The sequence below is a fragment of the Hemicordylus capensis genome, chromosome 5 (assembly GCF_027244095.1).
Source record: "Hemicordylus capensis ecotype Gifberg chromosome 5, rHemCap1.1.pri, whole genome shotgun sequence".
NCBI lineage: Eukaryota > Metazoa > Chordata > Lepidosauria > Squamata > Cordylidae > Hemicordylus > Hemicordylus capensis.
This window is the reverse complement of record NC_069661.1, coordinates 99,899,813-99,921,362: the sequence shown is the minus strand read 5'-3', so window position 1 is coordinate 99,921,362 and position 21,550 is coordinate 99,899,813. Positions and strand designations below refer to the sequence as shown.

The 21,550-nt window shown below is 40.5% G+C and overlaps 1 protein-coding gene across 4 annotated transcripts in view; it reads right to left on the bottom strand.

Annotated features, from left to right (window-relative positions):
- Positions 1-7,116: 7,116 nt before the first annotated feature.
- GABRA2 (gamma-aminobutyric acid type A receptor subunit alpha2) overlaps positions 7,117-21,550 on the bottom strand; it is a 184,578-nt gene continuing 170,144 nt past the window's right edge. For 3 of the 4 annotated variants that reach the window (XM_053255478.1, XM_053255479.1, XM_053255480.1), the window contains one exon: positions 7,117-13,300. In XM_053255478.1, coding sequence (XP_053111453.1) covers positions 12,989-13,300 — 312 coding nt within the window. In that variant the 3' untranslated portion in view covers positions 7,117-12,988. The remainder of the gene's footprint in view (positions 13,301-21,550) is intronic. The other variant, XM_053255481.1, reaches the window with a different exon arrangement.

Genomic DNA, 21,550 nt, shown 5'->3' with positions numbered 1-21,550 from the left:
GATATTAGCAGTTGTATTTTTTAAACTCTTCCTAAGGAAATCTAGTCAGTTAATTAGCTTACAGTAGATACTGTTTTATATTAAATATAAGATCAAAAACTTAAGAGAAAACCTAAATGACACAAGAGAACAGAGAATATTTTCTTCTGTCTAACATAAATCCTTACATGAACATTCCATTAGAGTGGTTTCATTTCCCCCCCATTTTTTATTTACTTACTTACTTGTTTGATTTATATACTGCCCCTCCAAAATGGGCACACACAGATGATAGCACGTGTTCCATCAAAGTCAAAACAAATGAAACATAGTATATTTAAATTAATTTTTAATAAGTACCAAAAAAGATAATGGTGAGCAATATTTTGCATGGGTTAATAAATATTCTTTAACAGCAAGCAAAGTGACACATTCAGACATTGGTCAAGTTATTCTTTTACACTGCTATGAAAGCAATAACTTTCCCCCAGCTAAACAAGGTCACAAATTACAGAATATTATAATCCCCCTTTTTTTGTCTCCATAACTACAGAACACTAAAAAGGGAACTGCCACCCAGAGATTTTTTTTTATGACACTGATGTTCAAAATTACATAGACTACAGTTATCATGCAGATTTTTATTGTGAACTGTTTATTGTGAGTGTGTTTTTCTCTCTTTAGAAAAGCAAACAATTCACCTCCTGGTATTTCTTGTTATGGCAAAAAAAGAACAAACAACCCCCAAAACAAAGCGAAACAGGTTCTTATGGGAATGCAGGATCCATAAGAACTCCCGCGAGTCAACATGAGAGTGTTTATGGATCTAGCACTGCTCCTGGATGTCCAGACGACAGTAGTGGTGATGGTGGTGGCCAAGAGTACTTTTGGCCAGCTTAGACTTAGTGTGCCAGTATGGTATTATGTCTTGGAAATGTCAGACTGTACCACTTTTGCACTCATATTGGGGACATCCAGGCTCGATTACTATAATGTACTCTACCTGGGTCTGCTTTGAAAATATATAGAAATGTCAGCTCACTCCATCTGCAATGAGCTCACTCAAAAACTCATTGCCATTACTCCAATACTGCATCATCTTCATTGGTTTCTCATTTGTTTTTCAATTCAATTCAAAGTGTTTGTTTTGCCTGTCCTTAATGGTCTGGATTCCATATATTTCCAATTCAGGTTACATAATTAAAACACACATGACTGCAAACCAGGCTTGCACAACTTGTAATGCACCAAGCCAAACAAAGCCCATCAGCCATGTATTGGATCCCCTCAGGGTCCCAACAGAGTTGTCAAAACACCCACCTGGCAGGCCACAATACTTGGTTGGTGCATTGCTTTTGGCTTAGTGGGTCACAAACTGCACAGGCATTTAGCTATGTTTTATCATTCATTGTGGATGTTTTCTTCTTGGTTTGGCTTAGATAAGTAAGTCATTTTTTAATATCAGCTATCATCTTCTTTACAATAAAGGCAAGTGAATTAATACTCAGTGCAATCTGTTGAACACAAGTGCCATCAAATTATTTGCAATAAAGTGACTATGGTTTTTTCTAGCAGTTGATCCCACCCCTCACCCCACCCCACCCCACTCCACCCCCCGCCGCCAATTATTGGTAAAGAGTGTTTTGCACTGTACATGTATATCTTGATTAAAAACATAAAGTACTATGTTGCATTCTGTACTAAAAGCTAAATACTGTAAATACATTACTGCTAAGTGCAGCTAACATAATCATCTAAAAGAGAATTGCCAAAAGCAAAGGATCAAAAAATTCATTGTGCACCGTTTCTCATGTTAATTAAAGGGGGGGGGGCAATGTGAAAGAAGCCTAGCACTCTCAAGGTCCTTTTAGAGTTCATGGAAGCTCATCTTTTTAAACAGCATTCACAGAACTTTATTTAGTGCAACCACTAAGCACCTTGAACACAAGTTACATGAGCTGCAGGCCAAATGAAAGCTTTAAAGTTATGAAACATTGAGTAATTAACATTTCAACATATATGATAAATCAAGCTAAAGAGCTATATGTATATATAAATGTATTACGTCCTTGTACCAGGAAAACAATACAAATCATCTTGCATATTTGCAAAAAAACCCCTCCACATTTTTATAATACTTTTTCTGAAGTATTATATCAAGTCACAATACACAGCAATCTCTTGGTGTCTCTAAACTTACATCCACATCCCCCCGCAAAAGAAGAAAAAAACCCTCAAGAAAAACAGATATGAGCAAGGTCCACTTGAAATAAATTTATTTCTTTTGGTTTAACTGCAAGAACTCAAACTGCCAAGCAAAAAGGAAAAGGAAAAGGAAAAGGAAAAGGAAAAGAAGAAATTAGTTTCAATAGCAGTCAGCAGAAAAATTCCTGTTGACTTCTCTACATCCATCTGAAGGCTTATTTCTGTGTGAAGTTGCTATGGCACAGAACTGCTCCTGCAAATCACGTATGGCTAAAAGTCACGTGGAAAGGATTAATACATACTAATCACTGTGAATGAGAATGGCAGGGACATATGGAGGATTCAGAAATGACACCCAAGCATTATCAAGATAGCAATTTTGTCGCTGAACCCAACTGAAGCAAGCTCCAGCAGACTAACTGTGCCCACATCTGTTCACAGGGCCCCTCTGCTTGGACAGCTGTTAATGCAGCATCAAAGCCAATACAAACTCACCACAAATAAGCTCTAAAAGCACTTAACAGATACCAATACTGAAAAGATGTGTACAGTCAAAGAAAGGTGCACCTTTCTGATGGTTCACAAATAGGTATTCACCGCCTGTTCAGTGCAACATCAGGTGATTACTAAGTTGCATGTATGAATGAGCCACTTCAGAGGTGACCCTGCTCTATACAACCAATGCAATATCTAGGTGCCCTTTAAACATTACAGGGTGCCAATTCCATGGGAAAGACACATGCAACAGGACCTGCCCTTTACAAGTTCATAAAGGGCTGTACAAGTTCGGACTGGGGAGGTTGGAAATGCTCAGATTTTAGCCACATTGATTGATGTCAAATAAAACCCGGATCCAACATTGGAAAGCCTATGTTGGTTCAGAGTTCTCCAATAGTAAATTCCAGAGCATTTCAAAGCTCCAAATGGCAATGGGAGTCCACATCCCACTAGGGATGTGCACGGAACCATGGTGGGGAGGTTCAAAGGTGGCAGGAGTGCCGCTTTAAGAGTGGGGGAAAGTGCATTTACGCCTTCTACCACTTCCCCCTGCCAGCATCCTTTTTTTGGAAAGCTAATCAGGGCAACAGTGTACCTCCCTGTCACCCCGTTGCCCCCATTGGCCAGATATGGCCAGAAGTCCTCAATGCACCTGCGTGTGCCAGCATAGGGAAAAACCAACAGGAGGGGTAAGTGCATCCTCCCCCGCTCTTAAAGCGGCACCCCGCTGCTGTCAAACCAGCGGAATTGGTTCGGAGGGCCATAAAGGGCCTCCGAACTGATTCCGTGCACATCTCTACATCCCACCCACCCCACCCCACCGATCATGGCTGGTTTCTTTAAAAGGCATCTTTGGGCATCTATCTCCCCACCCACCTGTTTGCCTGCATTCCCATGCATTTTTAAAAAAGGTTTTAAGTTGGTTTTTAAACTTTCATTTAAAAAAATAAATGGTAGTTTTCCTGCAATTCTCTGATGTTCCATCAGTTCCCCTGCGATTCTTTGGTGTTACATTACTTTCATACAGTGTGTATTTCCTGGTTATATTTAAAGTTTAATTGGATGATCAGAAAATGATCCAATCCCAACCCCAACCATGAACCTGAACCCCACATTTTTAAGGGTCCAAAGGACCCCGAACCAAAATGTGTGGGGTCGAGTCAGATTAGACCCGATGTCAACATTTGCGATTGTGCAGAGCCCTACCATGCACATCATTGTGTCATTTTAAATATTACATTAGCACTATGTGATAAACCCATGTGTGCTGTTTAAATGGTACCTCAGTGGTTGGTTTACACTTTCATCTATGAGTCATCAAATGCAGAGTAATCATTACCATATCTGCATGTGTGGATCAGCCTTAAGTTTCACTGAAATCAACATGACCTCATACCAGTCCTATAATATTCAATTGGAAATATCCCACTTTGTTCAATGGGACTTGCTTTCTAGAAAATAGGATTTTAGCATTGGACCCTTTCCATTGTGTCAGCAACCAGCAACAATATGAGCAATCGTTAGAACACAACCTATTCACACAAATGTGACAGTCCATGCTGTTCTGTGAGCAGATCAGTGAGCATCATATACCCAAAAATATATTCAATTCATGTTCTTAAAAATCCAGTAATGAAATCATTTTCTAGAGATCAGCTATATGGCGTTAGTTTCAATACTCAGACATATAGAAGAAACATAAGGTATATGGATTTAAAGGATACGTAAAGCAACTGGAACATTATTAATTGTAAATTAATAGTGTTCCGATGGAAGACACAGTGTCCACATTCACAACCCACCTACCATGGTAAAAACCCCTTCATTTAAACAGGATTACTATGAAGTAAATGTGGTCTGATTTGCAGCTATTATAAGGCTTCTGAGAGAAGATGCTTTGCATGTTTCAGTAGGTTCATTCATTTGAGGACTCCATTTAACAGTTTCTCTCAAGTACATTCTTCTTTTATCAAGTAAACTTCCAACTACCCATTTTATTTTTGCAAAATAAAATGAGAATTTTTTTTGATTCATGAGGTTTCCTATAGTAAAGTACTTCAGCCTTTGGGATTCTATTCTAAAATTCATAATTTCCCACTCAAATTCTTATTTAAAAGTCCCCTCTACCCCCTTATAAGAACTACATCCCTTACATCTCACTGTCCAGAAAAATATCAATAAGGTATTTCCATTCTTAACAGTTTTAAAGAGTACTCTAAACACTGTTTCACAGTAGAGTTGTGTTCTTTACTCAGTGTTCTGCATGACCTGAGAACCGTTGCATACATTACACAGTAACAAATCTGGGTTTGTCACTCAGTGTAAACTCAATAGGGAACTTCAATCAGTCTCAATTCTCTAAGGAATGTACTGGTATGAAACACATGTGGGGTGTTTTTGGGTTTTTTTAACCTTAACACTCTTTGTTTATGTTAACACTTCAATTTATTAGGTGTACACTTAAGATATTAGGTGTTCTAAAAATGTAAAGTGTGTGAAAAGGCCTTGAGACCATATATATTTGCAGCTGCAACAGTCTGACTCTGAAGGTCAGAAAGAAGGTTGGTAGTTGTGACTTCTGCAATCATGCAGCTAATAAAAACTGGGTTATTTGCATCAGATACTGATGACTTGAGTCTTTGACTCTCAATTCAGAGTTGTGGTGGCTGAACAATGAGCAGAGTAAGGCAGGTAGTTCAGAACTGTGGTGTTGTGCTAGGGTGCTCTTGAACTAATACTTAAAATGGCACAAATGCACTAGCACAACAATACTTCTATTGGAAAGAAAGGAAGTATTGTGGCCCTAGTGCAATTGGGCAACACCACAGATATTATTTCAGATGCCCTCAGCAGGCCAAGTGATTTGGAACTACTTCTGTTACTCTTCTCATCATGTCAGCCACTGACTACAATTTTTGAATCCTATCAAGCCTATGAACGAAACAACATCACAATATCACTCCCAACTGTCACTCCCAGAAAGCATTTCAACTGCAAACTTCAAAGAATGCTATTCTTCTACCACAGGGAGTGTAACATTTCCATGTGCACAGGAGCACCACAAAGCCACTGAGTAGCTTTTACTTAAACTTCAAAGAGGTCAACATTTGTCCCAGAGGTGAGCATTAAGATGCTTTCTGCATGTGGCAACATTTCATGCAACCTGAAGGAAGTTAGCAGCATTCTACTGAATTCTGAAATGAAGCTTTTCTCTGCAATAGATGCACTAAGGTTTTGTAATACAGCTTGTCTTATCAGTATGTGTTTGTTTGTTTAACATATTTCTATACTGCCCCAAACTTGTGTCTCTGTGTTAAGTTTCATTTCATTTTCTATGTTTCTGGCTGAACATTAAATCTGGGGGGGGAAAATGAAATAATAATAAATGAGAGACATTTAACTGAAATTAAGCTAAGTTTGTGACAAACACATCATTTGAAAAATTCTGTCTTGTCAGTAAACCTTAAAATTACCCTATAATCTGCACCATGCATAGCATTAGGAAATTAAATAGAATGCCATAGAGGTCATCCACAGAATCAAAAATTGTGTTCTACCTGGGTTTGGCAGCTGTGTGTGATCCCAATTTTTGGTTGTGTGGAAACAAGGTAAGGGGAAAACTTGAACAGAAGTGATTGTGTAGAAGGAAGGTAGGAGGAAAAGCTACTCATGTTTCCCTCCTGCCCTGCTTCCACACAATCATTTCAGCCCAGGTTTTCCTCCTATCTTGCTTCCACACAACCAACAAAAACAACAACAAATATATATATACTGCTTTTCAACAAAAGTTTCCAAAGCTATTTACAGAGATAAATAATAAATAAAAATAAGGTGGCTCCCTGTCCCCAAAGGGTTCACAATCTAAAAAGAAACATAAGACGGACACCAGCAACAGTCATTGGAGGTACTGTGCTGGGGGTGGATAGGGCTCCCAGCCAAAAAAATTGAGAGCATACACAGTTCCCAAACCCAGGTAGAACACAATTTTTGATTTTGTGAATGACCTCACAGAGTGCCATTAACAGTCCTCTAAACTAAAACATCCTGAGTCACAGCAAAGAAACATACTCTTTCTACTTAGAACAAATTGCATTCTATATGCACACATTCATTCTCTTCTATGATGTGCAACGAGCTGAGCATCTCCAAGGAATTTTTCAGTAATACCTTGGGCAACAATGGCTCTCGGATACCACCTTTGCTGTCTGCTTTCTGCTGTTAAAGTAAAATGTGCCATTGAGTCAATTTCGACTCCTGGTGCCCACAGAGCCCTGTGATTTTCTTTTGGTAGAATACTGGAGGGGTTTACCATTGCCTCCTCCTGTGCAGTGTGTGATGATGCCTTTCAGCATCTTCCTATATTGCTGCTGCCTGATATAGGATTTGAACCAATGGGGAGTCAAACTGGCAACCTTCTGCTTGTTAGTCAAGCATTTCCAAATTGCACAGTGGGGAAATGACTTGTCTAGCAAGCCAGAGGTTGCTGGTTCGAATCCCCGCTGGTATGTTTCTCAGACTATGGGAAACACCTTTATTGGGCAGCAGTGATATAGGAAGATGCTGAAAGGCATCATCTCATACTGCACGGGAGATGGCAGTGGCAAAGTCCTCCTGTATTCTACCAAAGGCAACCACAGGGCTCTGTGGTTGCCAAGAGTCGATACCAACTTAACGGCACAATTTCTGCTGTTATGGCATGCAAATTGGTGCAAAGGGAAAACAGCAAGGGACAAATCAGCTAAGTATCATCCTGTATTCAGGTTGACTATCACAATATGACCTCTAAAACTACTATTTAACATATATTTAGCATCCACAGTGAGAGAAACACCAGTGCCAGCAATATTATCAGTGCATCTTATTTATTTGTTATTTCTCTGTGTAAACCGCCCTGAGCCATTTTTGGAAGGGCGGTATAGAAATCAATCAATCAAATAAACAAACAAACAAACAAACAAACAAATAAACTGTCCACACTTGATATTGAGTAATAATTTGTTAAAATGCAATTGCAGTTCATGGGCATCAGGAAAGGATGGATTCACATAACTGGCTTTGCACACGGCAACCTGTAACTTGGTAGTTGCAGTTGTCTTTGTGCCAGCACTACAGCTACCCATGTCTTTTAGAATCGGGGCATAAAAGTACAATGTTGAGGCAAGAATTTTTCTTTGAGGTATGCTTTTGCTAAAAACCCAACAATTGTCACCATATTTGTTTAAGAAGGAATGGGGTGGATCTAATCAAAGAGATGATTTCCCCCCCTTTTACCATGAATATATCATTTTTGTTGATTATTATTCTACATGTAAACTACTGCAAGTTCTTGCTTGTAATAGAAATATAGTTTGTGCAATGTACACATGCAGCCTGATCATATGCCTGTCCACTTGGAAATAAGTTCCATTTTGTCCAAAGAGACTTACTTCCAGGTAAGTGTGCATAGGGTTATAGTCTAAATGTTACACAAGTCTAAATGAATGACAGAATGTACTAAATGGTTGTTTCTAAGTCAATATTTCTGGCTTTGGCTTGTGCCTATTCACAAGAGTCCTGATAATGTAAGTGAGGCCAGGATAGGGCCGTTTGTGCAAGTTGAGCTTACAAAACACAGTTATCCATGTGTAGGAATTAAAGTATGCACATATATATTACACTGATCTGAAGGAAGAAGAGAAGCAACTTGCTTGATTGTGCAAGTTGTGCCATCTTTGTGGGTCTGCTGTTCTTAAGAACATGCACCCTACTGAATAACCAAATAGTGTTCTACATTCATCCCCAACAAACATTTATTTAAAAACAATTTTAAGGGATAAACTATTTAGCTATCTGCCTAGAACACAAAAGCTCTTTTCTCAACATCTAGGATGTAGTGCACAGGGGTCGGCCTCCTTATTTAATGGCCCAGTCCTGTGCAGTGCGGAGAGCTCTCAACTCTCATCACAGCTAAAGAGAGTGGAGAGCCCATAGCAGTTTGCAGTAAAGAGCCATGCAAACCAGCAGCAAAAGTTCAAGAATGACATTCCTGGGAAATCTCTCAAACCCATTATTTGCCTCTGGCACTCAGCTACCCATCACAGTGAGGGTTAAGCAACAAATGATTTGGTTTGCATCACATCAATTGAATACGGTATCTCCTGTATCACCTCACTGGTTCCAGGAAAGCATAAGGGTTTTAAACGTGGGTAGATAGAGGAGTTCTTCCTCACCAATTAAATATGAGTTGTTTTCTCCCCATGAGGGGTGGCAATGGGAATGCACATACCAAAGACCAGGGCATATCAGTATCAAGTTGAGAAATCTCCCCAGAGTGTAATGCCTGAGCAGGACAAATCAGAGCCAATCAGATGGGCCCTGCATTAAAACTATGCTGTCAGAGCCCTTTGCCAAAAACAAAGATAAAATTGAATAAAACTTTCTACATTGTTGGTATTTACAAGTGCTTTACATATGTACATATTATTTATATATTTTATTTGCACCTGGACAGTGTAGCATTAAAGGGTAAATTTATAATTTACAAATAAAACATTTTTAGATATGTATAACTATGCCATGTAGAACTTTTTTTTATTGCTCACCTTCAAACCTTATACAGCTTTTTCACACTATTGCACATTTTTCTGTATTATACAGAAGATCTATATATTATATATAAATAGATATGAAAATAAGGATTTTCTATATTAATGTTTGAAATAAAGTGCTAATTTTTCAACTACTGTTTACGAACAAGGATAAAATTATTAAAGGGGAGTAAAGGAATACATCACGGGATAGTAATGTTTCATCCTTCCAGCCTTTTCCAATTGTATGAAATACCTTACTTGATTTAACATCAGAAGAACTGTTTTACCTGTATGTTGTAACCAATAAAATGCATTTGTGACCTTGCCATCAGTACTTGTCATGCAAAGCAAAGACCTAAATCACATTTTAATTAAAATAAAGAAAACACAGAAAAATAAAGAAGCAACTGAAAGATTTGTTTGATTTAGTATGTGTTTCCACATCTTAATGTAATTTTAAATTTGTTTTAGAAATATTTATACAGTGTTAAACTTTGCAATATCTAGTTTATGCACTATACTCAAGTACTGTACAAAACTGCAATAAATGACACTATACGACTACATATGTTTCTACTATAAAGACACCATCATAAAGGTGTATCTCCATTTTAAAAGGTCAACTAATAACTGCTAATATGTATGTGAATCAAAATACTTTTGATTGGCCAAATATATTATGAAAATCTAAATACAGTACACAATTATTTGTGGCATTATGATTTACAGGGCCTTCAGGGGTATAAGCAATTTTGCAAGGTTCCATGAGAAATAGTTAATTGATCAGTATTAAATATTATACAAAAGTTGCAAATAGCGGTTCCAATTTTGTTTCCATTTTTATTTAAATACTGATCACTGAAGTTTATTATTTTTTAAAAAAACAGCCACCTCTTAGCAAAACCCTTACTAATATATAAAGTTGTAAATTTATGCCAGCAATTTATGTAAAGTTGCCATTTACAAAAGCAGCACTAATCCTCAACCATGAGGACAACTGCGTGGAAATGAAATCAAAAGCACTGTTTCCAGTGACTGCTATGGGCAAACAAACAGTATGAAGGAAGCCTTTTAAGGCATATTTCATTGGAACTGTAATTTGGAACATCTGTATACAGAAATCTTACAGTCAAGGGTGGCCCTTCCATGAGGCAGGTTGAGGCGGTTACCTCAGGCATGGAGAGAGGTGCCAGAGGCAAGTGGCGGCCATCTACCACCACAAGCACCATCCACTGTTGCCACCCTTTCTCACCCCAATGAGGCACACTGCTCTTTCCCCCCTCCTTGCCTCTTTGGGGTTCACTTCTCCACCCTCAGCCTGAGCGGAACACTCCTGCCACAACTGTCTGGCTTGCTGGCATGGTCTGAGTGCACTTGCATGTTGCTACTACTGACTTGGTAGCACAGCCTGAGAATGCTGAATATAACCTGCAGATGTTATATTATATTGTTATGTTGTCCTTTTCCTCAAGCAACAGAACGTCTTGGAACACCCCTGCTTAGATCTCTAATATACATACTCCTGAATAATATCTGAATGTTTGCCCTAGATATTTGGCTTTTTTAAAGTTATAAAAGTGTCAACTCACAAGACTGAAAATAGCCTTGTGAATAACTGCTGTATGTAATTTACTCTAACATAATTTTGTAAACCCACAACTAGGAATCTGGAATGTTGTTGTTCATGGGATTTTGTGAAGCAAATTGTGCATATGAACCCTTCATTTGGAAACAGTGAAACATATGAAGCTGCCTGTTTTATACTGAGGACCATTTTCCAGAGAAGTCTCCCCATGTCTGAAAATAATGTTTTGTGAATGAGCTCTAGAGTGCTTGTTCAGCACATTATGAATGTATGACATGCAGGTGTGAACGAACTATCACAGATATAACACCACAGCTAGAACAATGGATTGGATCCAAAGAACTGTGAGCAGAACAGTTTGGGCAGTTCTATAACAGGCAGATTCTATAGCAGCTTTTGTGTTTCCACCTGTGCAAGCACTTGCACAAAAGGTTGTGCAAATGGAAGAACATTATTGGATTCAGTTTCACTTTTCTCACGTTATATTCTAGTATAAAGTACAAAACAGTCTTTCTGTGAGTGGAAGACACCTTCCAAATGTGAAAGGGCATCTTTGGATCCAAGCACATGCTCTCCATTGGAGTCTGTTTGTACATTCAGCTGCAAGATGTCAAGTACACTGTAATGAAGTGTAAAGATGAACATGCATGTGTGAACTAGCCCTAAGACTGTTCATTTGAAAAATTCAAAATATGTAACACTTGAAGAAATTTTCCCTGCTGCATATTGATCAATTGAAGAAGAAAAAAACCCTGACTTTTCTCTAACTGTTCTTACTATTTACACCCGTGATCCTGAACACTGATTTAGAAAGAAATTCCACCGATTCATGGACTGCAGCAAAAAAAGAGACATCCTACCTGAATAGTTCTGTCACACTTGCCTGACAAACACCCCTTTTTCTGTGTACCAATCTGAAATTTTTCAGGGCCAAAATAGCCTTTAGACTGCCACATATTTGGGGGTGGGGTGGGGTATTTCATGTGAGGCTATCTGTACCTCTTCAATATACCAAGTATATGATGCATAAGGTCTTTATTATTAATCAGGACTGCTAGTTTTTAAATGTTTGTACAAGTTGTACTTTGCAGATTTTAAATTATCCTTGAGAAAACTTGTTGGGCATTTGATACAGGGAAGGACTTTTTCTTTTAAAGGACTGAATTGATATTGTTAATCAATAATCAAGAAGGGCTGGAAGGAGTTGTATGTTGTTTACTCTGAATCAATCAATCAATCAATCAATCAATCAATCAATATTTATTGGTACGGGCACAGACACTTATGTACCATATGTTAAAATATTGATGTTATGGATGTTATGGACTGCAGTGAGGTGTGGTTGGTTAGCCCAAATTCCCTTGCTCCCTGCCCCATTGGCATTGCACAAGTATGTATAAGACTTGTGCACTGAACAAAAAGAAAAGAGCTTTTGCTGGAGCAACAGTAATTGGCTTGGCTGTGCTGGCACTTAGACCAGTGTGGAACCTGCTATTTCCTGGCACTGGCAGAAGGACCCTCAAACCCAGGCCTTTTGTTCCAGCAGGAGAACACCAACAACAGCAGTATAGAACTAGTCATTAATCAGCAACTTCAAACCTTGACTAAAAGTAGGAAATGACTAAACCTGACATCCCAATAGCTTTTAAACATAACAAGCATTCATACTGGTTGCGAATAAGAGAATACTTGAGCTTACCACACATCTATTATATTTACATGGGCATTGCTACTGTAAGAAATTATTAAGATTACTTCTTTAAAAAAATCCCTCTTTTAAATGATAGCTTCTTTGCATTAAAGTAGAATCAGTTTTTTTATAGAAAAATATTTTAAACTTTAAATTAAAAAAATAGTGTTATTAAATAGTTATGTAGGACCATATACGGTTGTATGGATATAATTCAGCATATTCGAATCTCAGTTTAGAAGGAGAACTCACATGGACAGGAGAGCAGACTATATTTGCCATGAATGCCATCTGTTTACAGATCCCATTAATAAACTCTGTGCACCTCCTTTGGAGATAAATGGACATGATAACCTATATACATTCTGTACATATTGGTTCACAGATTAGCAGTTATTAGTCGTACTGTACATAGGAAAACAATCTGATTATGTTATACATCCTTGACATAAAATTAAGGTTTTAGTGTGCTGGAGCAAACCCAAGTAAAACTGGCTCCCTGTTTAGATATGTTGCCCAGTACACTAAGTTGAAAGAACCAAATAAAACTGGAAAGACTATTCTGGACATCCTGTCAATTTTACTAACACTGTTGAAGGTTTTCTTTGCTTCTTGTGGTTTGGCTTCTGGCTTTGCCTTGTTGGGTTCTGAAGTGGTGGTAGCACTCTTGGAGATTGTTGGGAGAACTGAGTCCTTGGTGATATTTGGTGCATAATTGGCGACCGCCACTGCATAGGCATTGTTTTTCTTAATGACAGATGCTTTTTCTTTTTTCTGTTAAAAGATGGTATGTGATTAAATATTTTAGACATGTCTAGAGTAATGTACTTTTGACAAATGAGATATAACAAAATATGACTTCTTCTTTTTGGCCAAACTACTAGCGTCGCCTCAATTAACAATGCAGTTATATAACAAGAGGGAAAATAATGCTTGTCTAATTAGAACTCAAGCCATATCTGTACAGGTTTGGTCATGGTAAACTAAGACTCTTTTTTGAGGTCCAAGCGACAATTCAAATGTTACTCAGACTATATGTGCATTTGTTCACACAGGTAATTGTCACAGTTACCCAAACCCATTTCATTAAATGCTTTTGATTTTTTTTAAAATGCTTTGATCTACTCAGAATACTGGGGTAAAGTCTCCACTCTTGTATAAAGTTTCCTACCAAATCTCAGTTTAAAAATTTTAGGCAATAGCAGCTGATTAATGTACAAAGGGATCATTGGGGTTGTGACTCCAGTCTCTATAATAATCTAGGTTGGAGACATATGATAGTTTTTCAGACATTTGGAAATTTTACAATAGAGGAATTGTTGCCCACGGTGTGTGAACATTTAACTCACTAGTTGTCTTTTGTTCAAATGTTTTGAAGGATTTTGCAGCATTTCTAAAACTTACAAAACATGTTAGAGATGTGAAAATCGATTTGAGTAGAAGATTTGAGCTCCAATCAGGGTGATTTGAGTGATTCAAACTTGAATCAAATCATCTCTAGAATAAAGGGCCAGATGTGAGTTTGAATAGAATTGACGCTGATTCAACCTCAAATCAATTCAAATGATTCAGGTGACATTTTGAGTCCTGGATTCCCCCCCCCTTGCTGATTGGTTTTCTGGCACTGGCTTCCAGTTGGCTAGAGAACTCCTTGCTTCTTGGTTGGCTTGTCATCGTTCAAATCAATGTCATGGGCAACTGTACCCCCAATGGCTAGGGGGAAGGGAGCAGGGAGGGGAGAGGCCAAAAGAAGGATTTTCAAAATGTTTTTAAGGGACTGCTTGGAGGAAGAGAGACAGAGAGCCATATTGTGCCTCAGGAAAGAAGGATCAGAGAAAGACTGCAGCAGCCCTGAGAGCACAGACTGGTGGTGGTGGTCCAAGAGTGCTTCTGAGAGCAACACCTGGCAGACTCCAGCTGGAGATGCCAGAAGCCCCCAGCTGAAAACACCAGATAGGTAAGCCGCCCACTGCCTTAATCAGGTAACAGGTTAGACTTTTTAAAAAATAGGGCCTAATTTGGGGAATGGATCAGGGTAGTGATAGTACTGTAGGACAGGAGGGGTGGGTTTGGGTTAGAGAGGCCAGAGTAATCCCCTGCCCTTTATCTTGCCTTGCCTTAGACTTGCCCCATTGATGCCCTCCAAGAAAGCTTTCCCACCCATGAAATCTGCTTCTTTATTGGCTATAGATATAATGCTATAGATAGCACTGTGTGTGGCACACAGAGTATAAATAGATGACCCCCAGGCCCAAACCCCCTTAAAGGTGCTTCTCCTCCCTGTCCCCATAGGAGTTAGGGCTTAAATTTTATTTTAGTTTATTTTAAAAAATTAAATAAAAAACAAAAACAAAAACACCAAGACATCCAGGAAGGTGTGAGGCAGGCAGAGCGGCAGGAAGATTGAGGAGTAATGCTGCTGATTGAGGTGGGCGATGATGAGAGAGGCCTACTCCCTGAGACAACCCCACTGATGTAGATGTGCGCAGGCTCTCCTTTCTGGAGGAGCTTGGCCCCACAGTGCAGCCACCTGTGGTGGCTGAGGTGGAATGCACGGGGGTCCTCCCCTGTCAGGAAAGAAGCTCTTTCTGCGGCAGTAGAGGAGTAGGTGTCATCGCTGCTAGCCCATCAAGATCGCTCTCTCCATAATTCCCAATCCCCGTTGGCAGTGCCACCCCCTCCCCGGCTAAGACTGAGGAGGAGCAGAAACGACTTCTGCTTGGCCCTAAAAGCCTTTGGAGTCTCCTCCCCTGCAAATTAAGCATAATCATGCTAAGCCAGGTGACCACACAGCCCGGAAGAGTAAGGGGTAAGAGACAGACTAAGGCCCGGAAGTCCAGGGGTAAGAGTGCCGCTGACTGGCAGCAATAGGCCTGGTGTGTCTTCAACTAGCTGCAAGACACCTGCTCCTGCTCCCAAGTAGGGAACGTTGCCTGTACAGTGAGTTCAATCAGTGGGCAAGCAGTCTGATCACCCAGAGCCTCATCCCATCACCTGGGCCATTGCTAAGACAATCGCTTTGGCTGAACAACCATTCCATGTGGTGGAGAACACAGCTTCTGCTGGCTGCTCTGACTGCTTGACCTCAACTACAACATCCCCTTATGCACCACCTTCAGAAGGCGGGTGGTGCCCTCCCTGTACCGGGCATGCAGAAAGGCATGCAGGAAGGCCCTGGCACCAGCATATACTTCAATGCGGATCTGTAGACCAGTCCCAGTGGGAGGCATGCTGCTTTCTTGTCCCTCATGATGCACCGGTGGGGGCAGGAGAGTGGGGGAATATCTGCTGGTGGTGGCAATGCCAGCCCCTCCCATGTAGAGATGAGGGATATGCACAAACCTGTTTGGGGGCCCTTTTACAGGCCTCCAAACAGGTTCTAAAGACTGGCTGTTTGGCCAGTTCGAACGTGGGAGGGGATACCTTTAAGAACTGGGGAGGGTGCACTCCCCCCACACTGCATTTTCTCCACCAGCGCTCTCTTTAAAAACAGTCTAGCAGTTTTTAGATTTTATGGAGGCTTGGGGAAAAGGTTAATTGTAAAAAAGAATCACCCATTTCCCCATTTCTTTTGTGGGTTGGGTGGTAGGTAGCACCCATCATGCCTTACCGCTCAACCCACTTTGATGTCCCTAGGAACTACCCATGGGGAACAATGGGGTGATCTAAATTCCCCTTGTTTCCTATGGCTGAATCACTTGAATCACTCCAATCATTTTGAGTTGATTCATTGAAACAGTGGCAATGGCAGCTGTTTTGATGAATCTTTGAGAATTTTGAAATTTGATTCGAGCTTGAATCAAATAGGAAAATATAATTTGTGTGCATATCTCTAAAACCTGTTGCACCAGACCAGACTAGAACAGTGAGACAAAAGAAATTAATGTGTGCACACGACACACTATGGAGTATCGTGTTTTCATCTTACAGTTGTCCAGTCTTAAAAATTATTTTTTATCTTCAACATTCGTTATAGTAGTTATGTACTGTGGTGATAGCGGAAAACAAGTACAGAGGGGGCTGTGACAGACACAGAGCTGGGTCTCACGATCAGTGAGACCCAGTTTGGTGGGGTGAGCGAGGAGAGCGAGTGGGAAGGGAGCCCTGGACGGCCGGATTGGCTGCCCACATGATTACCGGCTCCGTGATGGAGCCGGCAGGGGCTGGGGAGCTCAGGGGCTGTGCAGTCCCTGGAAGCTCCAGTATGCCCTGCGTGAGTAGGGAGTAGTATACTGGGGAGACCCCGGGAGCCAGGAGACGGCTTTTCACCTCCCCACTGGGGGTCTCCTCATGAGTAGCCACGGTGTGGAGCCGCGCTGCGGCTACTTACAATCGGAAAGCCCGGATTTGTGGAGCGCTCACTCCACAAACCCAGGCTTTGGGGAGGGCTAAAAAAGCGGACTAGCCGCTTGTAAGCCACCGGGCTCGCCTGCGAGCCTGGTGGTTTACACGATCAGCCAAAATCGGGCTAGGCTCTCCCAGTCATGAGAATAGCCCCATAGTGAGACACAGACAGTTCAAGGACGCCATTAAAACACACAAAGAACTACAGAAAGTGCATAAGTTCCTGTCTCCCACTGTAGGCAGCTCCACCTAAGCATATTTGAATTTTGGGATCTAAGGAAAATATTAGTCATACATTTTCATGAGAAATATAACTTAAAATTAGTTAATAATTCTGTCTCCTATCCCTATCTAAATATAATGGTCACAGTCCAACTCAATGACACGTGCTTAAGCCTATTAATGACAACTGATTATCTGTATTAATGGATTTGCAGTGTACACATTTGAAGGAGCTACACACATCTTTCCAGGAGAGGTCCAGGTTCAAATCTACACTTAGTCATGAACTTCACTGGGTGACCCTGGGCCAGTCAATGAGGTTGTTCACACAACCCAATATTCCAATGGTAGGTAGGGTTGGTGGGGAGACAGGCTCCTACCTGTCTCCTCGCACATGAGTGCCACTGGTCAAAAAGCTCTGCTGCTCATGTGGCACACAAGTGGTGCTGCAGCGAGCAGCAGAGCTGGGGGATGTTCTCTGGCATCCCACAATGCACTGCATCAGGAGCACAGTGCCTTGAGGGATTTCCCCAGAGCTGGGCTCTCTTGCCGCCCGGCTCCATGTGCGCTCAGGCTGTATGCACACATGGCCCCAGTGCTGGGTTTAAGGGCATGCTCATGCCCTTAACCATAGCTAAAGTGTGGGCTTCAGAGTTGGGTTAGGCTGGGCAGAAACACTAGGATCAGGAGAAATCCTGGCACTCTACACAAGCAGCCTAACCCTAACTGTAGTCTGGGTTAGGCTGCTCATGTGAGCAGCTTTAGTATCTCTCAGCCTAACCTACTTCACAGGGTGGCTATTAGGGTAAATAGGTGACAGTAGGTGAGATAGTGCCTTGAGTTCTTTGAAGGAAGGGCAAGGAAAAAATGTAATAAAATCAACACTTCACTGTGTCTAGGCATATCATGGGAGTTGTGCATAGATACTGCTCCCCAAAGCATGAATTTCACAGAAAGGGAGAGAGAGCATCATACACAATTGTTTACACTTTAATCCATTCATTTGTGAAGCAGCTCTTATTCAAAAAATCTCTTCATTTCAGTCCAATGAAAATTCAAGCAACATTTTGCAATGGAATTTCTTTCTTGTAAGAAAATGCCTGACTGGACAGAATATGTTCAGCACTGGTGCCTTGTGATATTTTAAAATTCTGCAGTGTCTTGAAACTGAGTAAATAGCATTTCTGAGTTAGAGGCGGCCCAGTTATTTTATTAATCGATCCAGCAGATATGCATTACTTGTATGGCATGCTGAGGGAGAAGAAATTTGGAGGGATTACCAATGCCATGCTGACGCTAGGTACACACTAGAGTCGATGTGACTACTGACTCCAGTGATGTGATAACGATTGGGCTCCACATACTAGAACAAAACCCTGAAATTGGGAAACTCTTATTACAACTTACTTCAGTATACTCCACTACAACCTGGAGATAGACTAAGAGGACAGTAGATTTGAGTTGTTTAGCTCTTGTGTGAGAATACACTCTTGTTTTCTTTATTGCTATGTCCAGAGTAAACTGCTATTTCACATCACCTTTACAAGCCCTCCATCACCACAATTCATAACTCCAATTTCTGCATAACCTGCTTCTAGCAACTCTTCCCCCCCCCTTTTTTTTTTTTTTGCATTTTGCATCTTGCTTACTTAATGGCGGGGTTTTCAGGCAAATACTGTATTGTCTTACCTATATGATGCTGGAACACATACGTGCTGCTGAGAGGAGCTTATAATACTTCATAAACCAGACAACTGCTTTTAATATTTTTAAAAGCCAAACAAATATAAATGAAATTACTTAAATAGGGCTGAGCCATAACAACTTAATGTTTTTCTTTTTCATGAACATATTGGGCAGGGCTCAAAAATGCCTTTTTTCTGTTATTTTTCAGCACTCCTTGCAAAAAATGTTTGCTTATTCTTTTATTGTCCATACTTGCCCTCATTTCCGTTGCCCTTATCATCTTATCTCATTTGCCAAGCCAAATCTTACTGGTTGCAATTTTATTTACTGATATATGTGCTATTATCTCACTAGAAGTAGCATTTTGATGTCATTTAATTTATTATGTGTTCCTTTATTGGGTGGGATCTGCAACGCAACTAATTTAGAAAAGAGGAAGAGGCAACAGCTGCAGGTGGGGGTAAAGAACATTAAAGAAGTGGTGGCCAGGAAAAACAGTGGTAGTGAAAAGGAGACTGAAAAGGTGAATAATTTTTCAGGAAACATTTGTATTCTGCCGAAATTACTGCTTTTCACCGCTACACTGAAACTCACAAGTATTCACCACAGCCGTAAATTAATATAGGCTGACATCCTGACTAATACTGTGCTTGTACAACAAGCAAAGTTGTGCTAGCTCAAGAAAATCACATAGCAGTGTGAAGGCACAGGGATTTTTGAACCTGTACTATTGTGTAAAAGTTCCCTTTAAAACATTTGGGCACAGGTTGTATACCTGCTACACAAGTGCAAACATATCTGTGCTAGGACAACACTAGCCTGGAATAAAAACTCCAGATTCAGTGAGTAGCTAGCACAGCAGCCTTGTGCTAGCACAAGATCAGGATGTCAGCCATGGATATTTTTTTTTAAACTTAATAAAGTATCTGATATCCATAGTTGCTATGTCACAAAGCAGGCATGAAAGCCACCACCATGATATCATGTATCAAGCATGGGCTGAAGTTGCCATACTGGTGCAACAGCATGCATCACTTCCACTACAACCATCACCATCATTACTTGATATGACTTCCCGATGTTGTGCAAAGCTTTTACCATGCTAAGAAGTGGGTAGTGATGGAGCATGGAAAAATTTTGATACGGACATGTCCAGAGATAAAAACAATCCTATGAGCATTCTGTCCACCTTCCTTTGTATGGACCTGTACCCCTGAAACTCTTCAGTAATTTTCTATAGTTGGTTAGCCACTGATGGGTAGTCTAGGAGGACAGACATGCCACCATATGACTTCATGCAAACCTATCACAAACCATTCTCTGCAACATCACTGCTCTGTGTATTAGAATTACTGTATAAAAAATACAAAAACCTAAACCTGAATTCCAATTATTTTTCCTTCTCCCACTGGTAAATTCATAGTACTATTCATGAGCCACCGAAGCCAACATTTGTCAGTTTGATTGCCCTTGACCTCAATTGCAGCTTAAGTACAAGCTCAACCACTTGAAAGGTTGGTAGATCAAATGGTTAAAACTTACCCTGAAATGTGTAATAGCAAGGGCTGTACTAAAGGGGAAGAGCAAGCCTGGTAGCAGAAGGCCTTATGTGTACATGAAATAATTAAATGCTGAGATGCAGAGTCCAACTTTTAAAAAAACTCTCACAATCTTTTAAGAATAAAAGAGGATTCTAATCTGGTAGAAAGAACAACAGATGCTGGATGCTTAAAAACTTAAAGTTCTGGCCCTAGAGGTCTAAACTTTCTTATTCCAGCTCAGTCTCAATTTAAAATTCCCTACTTTAATCAATCTTAATTATTTATTTTAGTTCATTTGTATACCACCCCAAATACAAATCACTGGGTGATTTCAAAATTTCAAAACACAAACAATAAAAACATTACATCAATTAATACACTTTAAAATATGAATATAAATAATTTTAAAACTTATGGATGAAAAACCTGATTAAATGGGTATATTTTCAGATTTTTCTTTAAAACATCCAGAGATAGGGAGGCTCTAATTTTATTTGGGAGTGGTTTCTGAGTCCTGGGGCAATCCTAGACAATGCCCAGTTTTGGGTTGCCACCAAATGAGTTGGTGGCAACTGCAGCCAGACCTCCCATGATGATCTTAATAGGTGGTGGGGTTCATGGAGAGTGGGGCCTGTTCCAGCTGCCAGGCTCCAGAAGCCCACATGAGAGGTGTGATCTGGGGACTTTTTGGCTTTAAAAGGGACCAGGGATAGCGAGAGACAGTGAGGAGAGGGCTTGCTGGGAGGCTGGGGTCTGTTTTTTAACCAGCAGACGTTCCCGTGCTTGAACTGTGAAGTTTGCAGAGCTGACCCTCCCTCCCTCTGGCCTTGAGTAGCAGAGTATCAATGTCTGCTGATCTTCTACTGGCTGCAGTCACAATCTGATTGCCCTGATGAGCTGCAGCTGTTAGGGATGTGCAAAAAATTTCGGGCACAGAATGATCTGTGCCCGAAATGAACAATTTCGGGTGATTCGGGGCCGAACCGAATTATCCCCGATGTCCCCCGATATTTTTCGGGCACGAGCCGAATCACCCGAATTTCGGACATGAAAAATTCGGGTGATTCGGTTCATGGCTGATTTTTGGCGATTTTTTAAAGTTTTAGTTACTTTGGGGCAGTTCGGGGGCATAGCATGGGATCTGGGCAAAAGGAGTGGGGTGGGGTGGTAGTGCCTAATGGGTGCAGGCTACCACCCCAATTTCAGGGGGATTGGGCAAAGGGCTGATTTT